The 16,857-nt window shown below is 35.2% G+C and overlaps 1 protein-coding gene across 1 annotated transcript in view; it reads right to left on the bottom strand.

Annotated features, from left to right (window-relative positions):
- Window positions 1-16,857, bottom strand: part of TINAG (tubulointerstitial nephritis antigen) — a 104,281-nt gene that overhangs the window by 53,056 nt on the left and 34,368 nt on the right. The window contains exons 5-9 of the mRNA XM_005894012.2: window positions 14,199-14,322; window positions 10,090-10,240; window positions 7,041-7,221; window positions 4,951-4,996; window positions 1,408-1,531 (exon numbers count right to left, since the gene is read on the bottom strand). Of these exons, the coding sequence (XP_005894074.2) occupies window positions 1,408-1,531; window positions 4,951-4,996; window positions 7,041-7,221; window positions 10,090-10,240; window positions 14,199-14,322 (626 nt within the window). The remainder of the gene's footprint in view (window positions 1-1,407; window positions 1,532-4,950; window positions 4,997-7,040; window positions 7,222-10,089; window positions 10,241-14,198; window positions 14,323-16,857) is intronic.

The following is a 16,857-nucleotide window of genomic DNA, read 5'->3' as shown; positions in this document are numbered from 1 at the left end:
AAACTCCTTAAGAACAGGACTATGTATTAATCTTCTTCTATTGCTCAGTGATGGGCATTTGATAGAAGTTTAAATTCATTAAGTACAAGTGAGTTAAATCTGATAGCTTTGTGTTTGACAAATTCATAGCAAATAGAATTTGATGCAATAAATTTGTAAGGTATTTCATAGAAGTACACTAAGTTCTCTGATAAGGAACATTAACTTACTTGGGTTATTTGATTACTCTCTAATTCACTGATGCATTAATTTTCTGAATATAGTAATTACCAAATCAGGAAATACTAATAGAGAAATGAATAAAAATCTACTGCTTCAGGTCATTTAACAATGCCCAAGGGCCCTAACATATTTCTGAAAAATAAACAAAATCTCCAAAAGTTATTTGCTCACTAGAAAAATTAGCCTTGCTAATTGTCACACATGTGAGATAAATTTTTAAGTGTCTCAATCTTTTAGGAGTTTATAAAAGTGAACACATTATTTCAATTGACACACTCAATATGGAAAATATACAAACAGTGCAGAGTGATTAAATCCAAACACATTCATATTGTTCAACCCCAGCATGAACAAATTTAGGAGTAGAATGAAGAAAACATGGTCAGCATGGCAGGAGAGAGATAATAAAGAATCAGTTCTAATCTATCAAGAAAGGGTCCACGTTAAGGTTCCATTCCCAGAGTTCTCTGAATAATAAGAAAGATCATTTCAATCACCCAGTGTGTGGGAAAAATTTTTCCAAATCATGACTATTACTAGGGGAAACAAAAATTGATAATGAAACGTACATAGGAAAGAGATTTAGAAGAAACAGGACTTTCAAACTGAAGGGAAATGGAATTCAAGTGGCACTGAATTCCCAGTTCCAGTAGCAGCATAAAGGAATTTTTTACTCTGTTTGCCTTTCTGAAAAGTCACTGAACAATTAAGAATGGAAAAACAAAGTAAAACAGGACAAGTTTTCACAATTCTCACATAGATTTAAACAAATAATTTTACATTGAATAAAGGAGATCTTACCCTGTCTTCCTGCTTAATCTCTACCATTTGTAATTCCATCCAAAACCTTCTCCCCATATCCTAGCACACTTTGGTTTTGCACACTTTCCTTGATCATCCCATATGTAGAATTTCAATAATCTATTTCCTTGCCTTAGAACAGTTTCTTAGGATGGATTCCCAAGGAAGTGAGAGACATGCTTTGGTACCTTTCCTAAAATAATGAGTTGATTTTTCACTGGATTTTAAAATAATGACTAAATAATGTCAAGGTTTTATAATTTTTAATTTTTATGAGAACCTCTCATACCAAAAGGAATTCTGGCACCTAAATGCACTACATAATCTATTTTCAATCTTATTTTCAGGAGGTATTAAAGGAAGACTTTTGAGAAATCACCTTACCCAGTGAGTTTGACTGCATGTGTCCGAAACTTTCGATATTTTTCTGAGTCTTCATTTGTGCTGGTAATGTGTCTATATATCCCTGTCTTATAATTGAAGAAATCCTCATGAACTTGCATTATAGCTAAAATAAAACCCAACAGGATAAATGACATGATTTTAAATCATTATCTTAAAAAAAAAACCTTCAGAAATTCTTACAGAACAGTCAACAAGTAAATTACCAAGGGTAGAATCTAAAAAGGAATTTTGCAGTTCAGTTTAATTTTCTTTCCTACTTAATTGATTGAAACATTTTCTAGTTCTCTTATAAAAGTAACTTTTAGCTACTTAGCATATTACTTAAAATCACATTGTACATTTAGAACTCGATCTTTTTTACTTGACAGAAGCACTATTATCAGGAGCTGAATCCTTGCAGGAAACCCAATACACTCACTGGTGATCACCAATTCTCCATTAACCTTGGGCTTCTCCACCAGTCCCTTAAAATTCCAATTAAGCTATCAGTGAAGGGTGAACCTAACAAAGGGTTTAAAGTAATTGTCCTTTCTCCTTAGAAGTAAATACAAAAGTTTCCTTGGTGAGTTTGAATAAAAAGTAACCCTTAGCAAAAGAATACTCTGAGAAGATTGCATCCGTCCAGCTCTGGGGAGCTAAGCCAATAGTGTATTCTTTGGAAAGGAAGAGCTTATACTCTTCAGAAAGGAAGAGCTTATATTTTATAAAACTCTTCTTTCTTCCCTCACCTAGATTATTTCTTTTTCTTTTCTGTATTGTGGCTGTTTTATTGAAAGGCTTGAGCAATTTATGGTGAATACTTTAAACTTCTCTAGAAGACATGAATTGAAAGCATTTTTATTTGGGCTAGTTACATATACCTTGACAACTGTGCACAATGCTTGTCTTAGTTTGATGTGAATTTTAAATAAAATAAGGAAGAAAGCCACTAACATTTGACAGATGCTAAAATGAAGCTTCTCCTCCAAAGTCAAGTATTACTTTTGATTTCTACTTTTTATTTCATTTTTTAATGTTTCATGCCTTTTCTGATGGTGTCCAAATATTCATAAAAGAGATGAAATCTTTATTTAGTTGAACACACCTTTCCATAGGATGTTAAGAATTTATATAACTGTATTATATAAATTCATCCTATTACATAGGATGTTAAGAATTTATATAACTCTATTCAGCTCTTTGCTTTTGTCCTCTTTCCCGCACCTAAACTTCTTTTTAATTCTACAGATTTTAGAAGAATGCTCACAGTACCATGTATTCATCATTCTATCACATTTTACATTCTTTTGTAAGGCAGAGGGGGAAAATGTTGTACCTTAGCACTGGCAACAACACGCAGACAGCCATGTTGCATCTACAGCGAGATGAGGCAACCGGCATTTATAACTGTGAAAATATTGCCATTGGCAATCTCTTCCATAGAGCTACTGACCCCATTAGCATTCAAAGCACCATGAATAAAAAGTACTCTTCAACACAGAAAAATACCCTCCCCAACCTAAGAAACATGAATGAGATGCCATGACAATTAACTTGAAGACGGATTCCTCCTTGAGTTTCTGACACCAAACAGACCTGATGATCTAACTACATAAGCTACCATAATGCAATTTTACTTCTGGAAAACCACACAAACTTATTACACTCTACCCACACACAAGGGTAGGATACTGAGCACTGTCTTCTGCTCTTGCTTCGGCCTGGCAGGAGGAAAGTTCTCAACAAACATTGGTTCCATGATGCTGAATACTTTGAACTTCAACTTTATTATTTTCAAATTTTACCTCTTTATTTTTGATTCAGTCTATAAAATTCATGAATACTTAAGTATCTGACCATTAAATAAACATAAGCTATTCTCAATTTTCAATCATTATGCTGCAGATTTCTTTTAACTGATTAAAAGAATGAGAGAGAAACTTTAAACAGTAATATAATGATTTTAAAGACTCAAAGAGGTTTAGATAATTCGACCAAAGTCATTTAAGTAGCAAATGTCAAAATTGGAATTTCAAATTTAACCTTGACTTCAAATGCCTGGCTTCCTTCAGGTTTGTCACACAAACTGTAGTTAATGAAGGATATATTTAAATTACACATTAATTCCCTACTGTTTTTCTAGCCTTCAAAGATTACACAACTGAAAGGAGAAAAAAAAATTTCTTTTTATTCATTTCAGGTTTTGTGTATGGCCCCAGGATTTTAAAAACTGAATTCAGGCCATGTTCAGAATAAGCTTTGGTTTCTCAATAAATGTTAAGCGATGATTAAGATCAATAAAAGTCTTTCCAACACAATTTTAAAATCTGTAGTTCCTGTTATCTGTTGAACCAATATTGATTAGGCCAATGTTCAGAAACACAAAAATACATATAACCAATAGTTCTTTGGGTATACATCAAATGTTTTCAATTTAATTTTGGTTTGTTTCGCCTAATTATTTTATTTATTTATCAATTCCACTGCATTGATAATATTAATATATTTTTGGACTTTTCAGTATTCACAGCCTGAATTTCTATTTTAGGCCTCACTGGTTTTGTTCTCCCAAGCATTTCAAGGCAATATTTAATACTGGAAATATACACTGTGAACTTATTTTTATTCATACCATTGGTGCAAAATAAATTCCAATAGATAAGCAGAGGAACTGTGTATCAGATATAATATCTTCATATTAAATCAATGCACATTTTATAAATTAGTATATGATTTCCTTATTGATTTTAGTTTACTATCCATAACACATTTTCAAAATAGATCAAAATGGAAAGCATTTTATAAATCACAAAAATCGTCCTGGCTTATTTGATTTCTTTTGAGCTCATAGGAAAAGGGAAGTGTCTACTTTGTTTCTATTGCTAAACCTTCATTTTCCTCCAATCCGTTATCTAATCCATTTAAGCTGAAGTGAGAAGATTTTTAACACTATGTATGAGTCAAATATAACTAAACAATCAAACGAGCTCTCAGCATTTCCTGTTTGAATGTCTTTTGGGTCCATGATCACTTTGTATAGACTGAGCTGACTTTCATCCAATGTGTCATTAACATTTGTTCAACAAGTCAATTTATGAATGAGTCTGTCTTCTTCAAGTACAAGAGGAGCTAATGAGGCTATTAGGTGAGCGTATCTCCTATAATTACATTGGTCTTACAACCATTGAATCTTTAAGAATTATCTAAAGCAAAAGATGTCTATCATTTATTAAGCTCTTTATATGAGTTAAATGCAAAGTTGTTTATTAAAGAAATAAATAAGACACAATCATATGTCATCCAAGCTTACCTTGTGTGCATGCTAAGCCACTTCAATCAAGTCCGACTCTTTGCATCGCCATGGACTGTAGCCTTCCAGGCTCCTCTGTCCATGGGATTCTCCAGGCAAGAATACTGGAATGGATTACCATGCCCTCCTCCAGGGGATCTTCCCAACCCAGGGATCAAACCCATATCTCTTATGTCTCCTGATTGACAGGCGGGTTCTTTACCATGAGTGCCACCTGGGAAGCCCAAGCTTACCTTGAACTGGTCCATTTTGCATGATTTCTCTCATGATCTCAGTTTCCTGGAGGGAAAAATATCAGTGAACACCATTATCGTTGTCAGAGTACACTACACCTATTGTTTGGTCTGTAATGTTAGGGGCTGTACAATCAGCTTAGGAATTACGGAACCCAGTGTGCCTTGACAACTTGCAATTTACTCTTAATCATTCTTTGAAATACTTGCATGTGAATCTCCACATTGGTGAAGTTGCTAAAGACAAGACACACACATGTTTCATTGACTCTTACACTGGCAATAATTTTGTTTTTGTTGTTGTTGGTTATTTTATTTATTTTTTGAGTGAATTTTTTTATATTATTTTTTAACTTTACAATCTTGTATTGGTTTTGCCATATATCAACATGAATCCACCACAGGTATACATGTGTTGCCCATCCTGAACCCTCCTCCCTCCTCCCTCCCCATACCATCCCTCTGGGTCGTCCCAGTGCACCAGCCCCAAGCATCCAGTATCGTGCATCGAACCTGGACTGGTGATTCATTTCATATATGATGTTATACATGTTTCAGTGCCATTCTCCCAAATCATCCCACCCTCTCCCTCTCCCACAGAAGTGAAGACAAAATATAATAATTTTTATGGTCAAAAAGAAAAAATTAAATAAAACACTGTTTTATCAGTGGAAAGTAGTGTTATCTCCATTCTTTGGACCACAACAGTGATCCCAGATGATTATTTTGTGAGGTTCCTCAGTTTTAGCATACAAATATTTATCTGTTTTCATCCACTGTGTAATGCAACTTTTAGGAATGAAGAAGTTCGTTCACATATGCATTTTGATTAGAGTACATCCCAGAAACTAGGACAGAAACAAATATTAACCTTGCACCAGTCCTCCAGATAGTTCCATTTTGGTGGAGTAGACAGACAATCACATAACTAATTGCTAAGTAACATAACTAATCATGATATACTAAGCTTGATTATAGAGACAAGCACAAATACCATGGATACAAACAAGAAAGGGACATTGATTCTGCCTAGAAGTCAATAAAACTTCTCAGAGAAGATGAAGTTTTGACCTACTTCCTTGACATGGAAGTTGGTGGGATAACCACTGGTGTGAGAGGAATCATCACCCAGCTAAGTAGAAGCAAAGAGGGCCAGTGCATGTGGGGAGCAGACAGCGGTCAGTTTATGAGGAACATTATGGGCAGGTGGGGAATGGGTAGGTTGGTTGGACATGAGTCCAAAAAGCAGTAGATCAGAACCAAGTCATGAAGGACCTGTATGTCACGATAAGAATGTTGAACTGTATTCTACAGATAACTGGAAATCACTGAAGCTTCAAACAGTCTGAAAGTGAGAATGTCTAGGTGACATTGATAAGATGGAGTAAAATTCTCCCAAGATTTTAACATGACAAACTGGAATCCAGGGGAATCTTTTTCCCACCATGACTATGTCCATTTCAAGTATTTTGTGGAGTAAGGCAAAGGATGAATAAAATAAGCTAATACCACAGAAAAGTCAATGAAAAAAGGTTTGCTTTAGCTTTTATCTGTCAAGTATGTATATATGTATGTGTGTATAGGCTTCCCTGGTGGCTCAGTCAGCAAAGAATCCACCTGAAATGCAGGAAATGCAGATTCAATCCCTGGGTCAGGGAAATCCCCTAGAGAAAGAAATGGCAACCCACTCCAGTATTCTTGCACGGAGAATCCCATGGAAAGATGAGCCTGGCAGGATCACAGAAGAGTCCATGGGGTTGCAAAAGAGCCAGACACAACTTAGCAACTAAACCACCATTTACTTTATATACACATATATACGTGTATGTGTTATATAATAAACATAATTATAAAACTCTATTCCCAAGGACATTCTAAAATTTAAGGCAATCATTTGCACAGCTAATATTACAAAGATAAAAAATTATACACAAATTGGAAGTCATTAATAAACACTTCAATAATATCAAAAATTATATCTGAAAGCATAGTATTATTTTAGAATATTCTTGTTTTTAAATAGTTTTATTAACAGTAGTATATATTTTTGAGAAGGCTAACCACTAAGAAGTCTTGCAATTCAGACTTACATTGGAAGAGACCCTGTACGGAGGAGAACACTGGTAGATCCTATTGGATTTCTCGATGCTGTTGGGACATGGCGTGGTGGCATGCCGTTTTCCCCGTCCATCAGACCTACTTGCCATGGCGCAGCCATTGTTGGTAGCATTTTGGTCCTTGAAAAGTGGATAGCACGCATGGGATACCAGTCTACGAGGAGTAAGCAAAGAAGTAAAGGTAATACTTAGGAAATGCAGTAATGACCTATCTCCGTACGATTTTACTGATTTGCATATCTGTAAATCATTCTGGCTACTTACATGTAAGTTTCATGACACTGAACATAGTCGTTCAATCATATGAACTCTTTCCCTGCCCCATTCCTATATCTTCGCTATAGTTTTTTTCATGGTAAGGCATTTTATTTTAAATATAGCAGTGTGTACATGCCAATCCCAAACTCCCAATCTATCCTGCCCTCTAACCCTTGCCCTCTGGTAACCATAAATTTTTTCTCTAAGCCTGTGAGTCTGTTCTGTTTTATAAATAAGCTTATTCGTATCAAATTTTTTAGGTTCTAAAACCTTGCTCAAATCCATTCTAATAAAGACATTTATCTACCAAATAGAATTTTGTGAAGATGAAAAGCAATGATTAATAAAATATGTGGTAATATTAATAGGGGAAGGGCTCCTTAAGTCTTCATTTATAACTATAATATAAAAAAGCCAAGTAGATAGCCAAAGGGAATTTGCTGTATGACTCAGGGAACTCAAACTGGAGCTTTGTAACAACCTAGATGGGGAGGAAAGAAGGTGGGAGTTTCAAGAGGGACACATGTATACCTATGGCTGATTCATATTGATGTTTGGCAGAAACCAACACAATACTGTAAAGCAGTTATCCTTCAATTAAAAATAGATAAGTTTAAAAAGCCAAATTTAATATGAAAAAGAACAGGTTTTATCATATTCAGATGGAGTATTCTGATAAATTATATGTTTTAGAATTAAGTATTTTTACATTTTTATTGTTATAAATACCTTCTCATAGGACTTCAATTATTAAGTGCTTATAATTCATGATCCTTCAAGAGAAATTGTATATACTTCTACAGTATTGAAGTTAATAAGGTGGAAAGTTATCAGATATATACATTATATATATGTATATATTATACATTATACATTATACAAATGATAAAAGAATTTTGATTTCTGATTTTGAAACTGAACATAGAAAAATACAAATTATTTGAATCCAAATCTAACACAATTCATTGAATATAGAAGCAGATGATAAGGAAAATAAAACAGTGAATTTATTTTATGGATAGTTGATGTTCAGCTGGCCATAGAATTATGGTACTAGGATTGCCTCAAGGAAATTCAACAGTGTGAAAAAGTAAGAGAATCTGAGTAAGGAGCATGATGAAAGCTAAGCCACTTTCACAAAATGTACCAGTGGATTACTTGGGGATAATGAGTACTATGGATTGAGATGTGTCAACCCAATTTCATGAATTTAAGCTCTAATCATCAATGCAATGGCATTTAGAGATGGGAACTTTGAAATATAATTAGCTTTTTTTGTGTGTGTGATAATATAACTTTATTTAAACCAGTAGTGAAAATATTCACATTCTTGAACAATATACTAGATTGGAAACCAACCATGATTATCAGATCATCCATGAACAAGGTAAGATTATAGACAAATTTTCAGATAGAAGAAAGCATATAACTCACATATATATGTGAATTAGCACTTTCTTTCCATAAAATGTTTCCTTATGCTAACTTTTCAAATCTCCCTACAAACTGCTCCATGTAAGTTTAGTTATTCTGTATTCATTCACTTTTCTCTACTTTTCAAACATTTGTGTGCTTTACTTTTCAACCATAGATTTATCTTTCTATGTACAGATTATCTATATCATCTCTATATACAGATATATAGTTATATCCGTATAGACAGATAATTAGCTTTAAATTAAGTCATGAGGGTGGGACCCTCATGCTGAGATTAGTACCCTGAGAGACAGAGACGACTCTCTCTGCAAGTGGGGACTCAGTAAGAAGGCAAGCCAAGAGGAGGCGTCTCACCAGAAAGTGATTTGACTTTGAGTACCTTGATCGTGAACTTAGCTTCCAGAAATAAAAGCTCTGTGGTTTAGGCCAGAGTTTATGGTATTTTGGTATGTTAACCTGAGCAGATTAATACAAGGAGATTTAATTGGCTTTCAATGTTAAGTAGTATTTTTAAGCTCCTGAAGGGCTTTAACTTTTATTATAGTAAAATAATACAAACAAAGCTGACCGAGCACTATTAAATCAGGAAGGTAATAGCCCAAGTTGCCCATTCTAATCACCATCTTATTAGCAAAACATTAGATACACATTTTAAAGAACTTTACAAATATGTAACACCCAGTCTCTTATAGCACACCCAGAGCACTCAGTGGATGAGGAAAGAACATGTGGGCGGCACATACACCAACTATTAGTTATCAGCTGCTATTTCCTTTGCCAAATAACTCAGCTTTTAAGTAGATCTTAGAGTAGACACAGGGTGCTGCATGGGTATCAGACTACATGAGAGTAAAGAAATGCAACCTGCATCATCTCATCAGATGGGATTAATGGTGACAATGATGTTGATGAGTTGAGGCAACTATACAGCATGTCTTTATATCATTCCTCTGGGTCTTAGGCTAATTTCCCCCTGGCATCATCTATTAATCTGCCTGGGGAACTAAGAGTCTCAAGATAAGTATGAACTCTACCCGCCTTGTGGGACTCTACAACCATTTGGCTCAGAACCACAAGAAGACAATGCTTACTTGTCTCGATTAATTTAGCTAGAACAGTATACATTTTTTCAAACAATTGTTTCTGATAGCTTATAACTTCAGTAGATACCAAACAGAGATTATATTTAAATGAAATTCCTGTGTTTATATAGATGTAGCATATATATTTGTAGAGTTTGGGGAAAATGCAAAATGTTTTTTCCCCTTATTCTAACCCAAGCAACACTCTTAAGAATCCTAGAGATACATGTTGGGGAGCTATTTACCCACGTTTTCTCAGGTACCACCAAGCCCTATCAACACTTCCGCTGTTGCATCCACGGCGCTTCTTGGCACAGCAAGAGATCAAATTCTGAGGGGACAGGTTGGCGGTGTATCGACCTTGGGACTGAATTGCTATGCGGTCAGCTGCCACACCTGCTTCAAAGAGAATATTAATTAATTTTCAAATGGCACATAATATTGCCAAAATTTGCATAGCCCTGTTTGTCTGAATCATTAAACTAGTCTCTGAAACTTAATGGAACTTAAAGGCCAAATGTGATGCATATTCCAACACACTCAACCGTGTCATAATTTCAGTCATAGTTGATGTCCGGTTTTGGCATTGCTTCATTATGTTACCATCTTCAAAGTCTGTTCTAGTTTCTTGTTCTTTTCATGTTCTATATACTTCTGAATTCTTCATTAAGAAACCTGTCAAGCGAAACACCTTACAAGCAAGAGTCATATCTGGCTTACATTTATATCACCTGTACTTAAAATGTGTGTGTGTATGAATATATATAATGAATATTTCTGAGGCAATCAGAAAAGCTAATCACAGAAATATTCATTGAAAATGTATCCAAGTTAATCTGATATAGTGGAATAAATTACATTTTGGTTTTAAAACTAATTGAGACTAGCATGAATCTACATTATAAACTATCACTCATTAATACTTATGTATGGAATCTAGAAAGATAGTACAGATGAACCTATTTGCAGGGCAGGAATAGAGACGCAGACAGAGAAAACAGACTTGTAGATACAGTCGGGGGAATCAAAGAGTGGGACAAATTGAGAGAGTCGGATCAACGTACGTACACTACCATGAGTGAAATAGGTAACTCTGGAAAGATGCTGTGCAACGCAGAGAGCTCAGCTCCTTGCTCTGTGATGACCTAGAGGGCTGGGATGGGGGGATGGCTCAAGAGGGAGGCGATACATGTATACATACAGCTGATTCATTTTGCGGTACAGCAGAAACCAACAAAACAGTGTAAAGCAATTAAACTCCAATTTAAAAAATTATCAAAAAGCTACATAGCACACTTCTGTGCTTATAATTTTCCTAAAGATCATGTTCCTAATCTCAGTGGACGTCGAATTCACCTTGTTTTATGTATATGTCTACCCTTTGTGACTGAACATTCTATTTGTTTAAATAATCCCCTAGCACGGTTGCTGTTAATGCGTGTTCCTTTCCCCAGCACACATTTGTTCACCACCTGCTAGGTGGCAGGCACAAGACTGAGCAGTAGAAATTGCAACAATGAACAAAATCAAGAGTCATCATCCTGACCTCATAGAATGGTAGACTGGGGAAACTAATCAACCAGTAGCAGAAAACTATATATGTGAGCATTTTGATCATGCGACCATGACAATATGTGTGTGGAGATCACAAGAAAATTGGAGTCAGTGACATTTTGGTACAGACTTTTGTGGTTGTTGGAGACCTAATTAGTCTTCTTAATCTCTGACTCACTTTTGATTAAAGGAAGCACATTCATAACCTTTCTTCTACCTATCCACTTTTCTCAGAAGTTATAGTTTTTACTTATCAAAATTATCTGTGTACTGGAACCCCTCACAGTGCTAGTTTAGAATTATTAAACTAGCACTGAAATAAATTCTTCAAAAATAATTCCTTTACTTATGTATTTCTGTATATGTATTTACAAAATGAAATCACAGCACATGTACAATTCTGTAGTGTAACTGCTGGCATATTTTAGATGCTCAGTATGTGCTGGATCTATAACCTGCTACTTGCTTCTCAATTCCCATGTATTTTGTGCTAGGATAAATTTCATAGAAGCAAAAATCATTATACCTCCATCTCTCTTAGTCTCAAGAAAATAATTCCCTGTTTCATAAAAGAAAATAGAAATTCCTTGATGCTTTGACTTTCGGGACAAGGGCTCAGAATCAAGTATTCCCGTAACCATTCTCTGGTTCATAAAAGACTTTCACAAACAATACTGAAGGAGTCAGAAACCTGCCTCTGGGGTCACTTCTGGGACTTCTTGCCTTTCACTTTGGGCAGGTCACTTCTTTTGTTTGGGCCTCTTTTATAAAAGCAAAGGCTTGAAAATGGGGACCTCTACCTTCCCTTCCAGCCCCATGAATCTGTAGATTCCAACCAAAGGATAAGAGCTTTAAATTCTAGTGATATTCAACATGTTGCTCTTATTACAGACATTCCTGAATCTCAGTGAAGGTTTAATCCAAATTCTCTTGAAATACTTAAAAAAGGTCAGAAGATTTAAAAATGACTCAGTTCAACAAATTGTTTTCCACTCTTTATATGAAAACGTTCACTGGGCTTTACCTCTGACTCACACTGATATTTTTCCTGCTTATTTTATTCTGTCTCCAAGTTTGCTCTGCAGCAGGCATCATCCCTACCATTCGGAACTCCTTCGCCTCTTAGCTTCTGACATCTTGCTTAAATTTTATTTAGCTATATAACTATATTTTTATATGTGTGCATATTTTTAATTGTCTTCTTTATCCCATTTTATAATTTTTAGCTTCTTTGAAAGACAACTTTTCTCATTGTAACTACTGCTATATTGAATATGCAGGATACAAAACTGACATCCATTAGGCAGAGGGACAGATGGACTTGGCCCTGTGCTGAGGCCGTCTATGAGACTGTGATCAATGGACCCCAAAAATACACAGCCCAGATCAGCCTAGCAAATCACTTTCAGTACAGCAAATATCTTTCCTAAGACATCTTCAGAAATGCTGGTCTAGCTTAAACTTAAAGTAAAATTATTATATATCCCTTAGGAGGTGTAATACATTAGCCACATAAACATAAAATGGCAAATGATGTATCTGACTAAATCTGTCCCATCCATTTGAAACAAGGCTCAAAGAGATTCCCATGCCAGAGAATGTTTACCCTGGGGGGATAAGCATTACCATAGAAGTAACAGATGGAGACACTCCAGGGTGAGCTCAACCAAATGCATCTTTTCTAGAACAAACTAGCTTATTCTATGAAGTGATGGTATTTAGAGAAAGTGTCAGCACTGCTCTGTCCCAAGAAGTGCCACCCTTCAGAGCCTATGAAGTTATTTCATGATGCATTCAGTACTTAGTCTGTTTTTGAGGACTCTTGGAATTATTTCTAAGCGTAGAGCACAGTTTTATGAAACTGATCTTTGAGAATAGACAATGTTGTGTGAGGTCTAATTGTTGTAATACAATCAACACATTTTGAGGATACTTTTGGAGACCAAATCTTGGGATTAACCTGAGTACTGATGTACTGGCCTTGTGAAACTGTATGAAGTTGCTGTAATAGAGGTGTGTTATCCCTCACACTGCTTTTAGTGAACTTTTTTTTAAGTCTTTACTGAATTTTTTACAATATTGCTTCTGTTTTACTTTTTGGTATTTTGGCCACAAGACATGTTGGGTCTTAGCTTTCCCACTAAGGATCAAATCCACACCCTCTTCGCTGGAAGGCAAAATCTTAACCACTGGGCCACCAGGGAAGTCCCTCCTTACACTTTTGAAGTAATTTGGAAACTACTCTTGTTAGATCAGTTGTTTCACTGTAGAGTCAGAATCTATAAAACTGATTTTATCTAAAATGAAATAAAGCCCATTTAATCCATTATCACTTAGTTCTGAAGTCTCTACATCAAATATATTAATTTCATAATTAAATATATTTCTGCAGATCTAATCAAGAGAAAAGAATATAAGAATTATTTTATACATACAATATATATGTATAGCATACATATTAGGATTGCAGATAGTACTATGGGTAAAGAGGAATCTTATACTGTTCTTATGATCTGGCCTTAACTCTCAAAGAACAAACAAATTTTGGCAACTTTTCTCTGTTGCTCTTTTGATCTACTCTCTATTTAAAATTAGTCTGTGATGATAAAGACCAATTTCAGAGTAAAAATGGGTTTTTATTTAATCTTCAGGCTGCTTTCTCTGGTCAAAGTAAGATTTTATTTTATTGACCAAGTGATAATATTTAAATGTTCTAAATTAAAAACCCTTTTAATTACTATCCCAGTGTCTAGAGTAAAAGGAAGAATTTGTAAGGAAGTAATTAAAATGACTTTATTACTTGCAGTGGAAAAAGCCCAGGATGCAGCACAATTTTTTTGATCCAAAGGGCCATGGGTCCATCCAGGCCATTTGTAAGATGCAATAAAGAATTCTGGAAGATCAGTAGTTTTAGTTAAAGAAGCCTAAAGAAGAAAAAGAAGCAAATATGTCAGAGTTTTTCCAATTTATCCCAATAACCATTATAAGAAATCCCCATGCCCTGTTATAATGTTTATTTTGTACATTCAACTGTTCTGAATGACATTTCTTAAATGTATGATTTATGTAACATATCTCTTTCACTCTATGTTTAAAAATAGCAATTCAATGTGAGGAATCATAACATAGTACAAAATTGAAAGAATACATAGAATGTGTTTTCTCAGTTACTATATAATGCAATAATTTTGGCCACTGCTTTTTGTTATCCTTACATGCTGCTATTTAGGTGATGGGATAAAAGTGTCAAATTCTCAAGTAGATTGTGGTAGAGTGTCTGCGTGAAAACTCGAAGAGCAGTGCCATAGAAATCCTAGAAATCTGGGTGGTTTTAGATTCTTATGTCATCAGATTGGCCACACTGCAGAATCTTGGAGCTGGAGCAGAATAAATTTGCTTCTCTGAGTAGATAGTTTCAGAGACATAGACACGGTCTCAAAGTCTTTCTACCTGGGACAGAAATACACCTACCTTATACATTACTCATACCTTCATTATTGGTTAATCAGTGTGCTTTTAGGAATTTATAATACTAAGCTGCCCCATGTTCCAGAAAAATAGCTAGATTATCATTGTTATTGCAATTTATCACTTTAGAATTCTAATTTAATAATGGAGCTGGGCTATTTCTCTCCTGCTCTGTGGAAGTAATAAAGGTATAACACATTTTTGCAGGGTTGAGCTATTCAGAATTTGACATCCACTTTCCAAAGTTGGGAGAAAGCAATGGCACCCCACTGCAGTACCCTTGCCTGGAAAATCCCATGGACGGAGGAGCCTGGTGGGCTGCAGTCCATGGGGTCACAAAGAGTCGGACACGACTGAGTGACTTCACTTGCAATTTTCACTTTCATGCATTGGAGAAGGAAATGGCAACCCACTCCAGTGTTGTTGCCTGGAGAATCCCAGGGACGGGGGAGCCTGGTGGGCTGCCATCTATGGGGTCGCACAGAGTCGGACACGACTGGAGCGACTTAGCAGCAGCAGCAGCAGCAGCTCCAAAGTTGGCCAGAGAACTTTGTACATGGGAGACATGCAGTGAATATCTGATAATAATGAAGAAATACACATCTATCTGATAGCTTGCACAACTTTAAGAAAATCATTTCCTCCCCACAGGCACATTGTTATAATAATAGCATTTATTTATTTTTTTATGATTTACTGTTTAAAAATAAAAGTATATTAATGTATAATCCTTCTCCATAAGAAAAGGTGATAAACAGGCAAAATATCATATTTATTAAAACATATTTACAGTATCTATCACTAAGTCAGATCAATTCATGAAGCTCACCTGTCAGATCTTACAAGACTTTTTACCAATTATTTAATATTGCTTTTCTTTAAAATAAGCCCTTAGGACTTGAGACCCAAGAAGCATGTATTACCTTGAAATTTTATTTACTTTATGATGCCAGACAATCTGATATAATAAACACAGGGAAAATTTTACATCTCATTACTCCATGATTATTGCATTCTTCTATAAAGTAAGAATGTTTTCAAGAGCTATTAAAAGTAAACACCACAGAATAACAGCTTTTAGGAGTTGGTAATGAAGTCTGACTTCATTAAATGATTTTTTTTCCTTGGTCAAAGGATAACTTAATAAAGCAAAAAACTCAAGAGGATCAGCTGACAGAGACAGAAATTCCAAAACGACAGTGACCTAAAGACACAAAAATTTAATTTTAAAAAGTTTTACACTATTACAGATGGCATTTTACTTTCTTTGTAATGTTGAAAAATTTCAGCCACATTCTGTTTTCAGATTAAGATTAGTCAAACTTGAACAGTCTCCCACCTTAATATTTCAATTTTGATTAGAGATTAAATATCCTGTGAAAAAATGTAAGAATTAAAAGCATGGGTGAATGCTGGAGAATATTTTACAAGAATTGTTGCATTTAATAGAATCAAAATCTCTAAAAGTAATGGAAACCCAGTCACAGAGCAGATTGAGAACTAACTAATCAAATTCTGGACCTTCTGGACAGTGTTACTAAGAGCCCATGTTTGCACAGTATCCGCTCGGTGAATCACCCCTTCATCTCCTAGTTGCACTTATTCCCACTTAAATGTGGATAATGAGTGAGCCAAGAATCAGAAGAAGTCAACAGAAAATATTATTCTCTTCTGACTAAGTTCAGTGACCGTGCATACCAAGAAATTTCTTCTAAGCTACTTAATATTGGAGACGAAAGGGCTAACTTCCAGGTGATAATGGCAAAGTGAATTTTTCATCTTCAATAATATTTGCCTCCATGCTTGAAATCTGAAAGAGTTTTGCTTTGTTACTTGGCCAGTTTTGGTTTTTTATATGGAACTAGTTTCTTGTAAATATCATTAATCAGTGACCACACCACAGAAGGTGGTGCTAGTCCCTCAGGGCTCCTGCTCTGAGTAGGCTTTCCTTCCATTTATAAGTTTTAGTGATAGCAATTTTAGTTCAGTAC

Source organism: Bos mutus, chromosome 23, assembly GCF_027580195.1.
Source record: "Bos mutus isolate GX-2022 chromosome 23, NWIPB_WYAK_1.1, whole genome shotgun sequence".
NCBI lineage: Eukaryota > Metazoa > Chordata > Mammalia > Artiodactyla > Bovidae > Bos > Bos mutus.
Note: the sequence above shows the minus strand (reverse complement) of the source record. Positions and strands in the feature narration are given on the sequence as shown.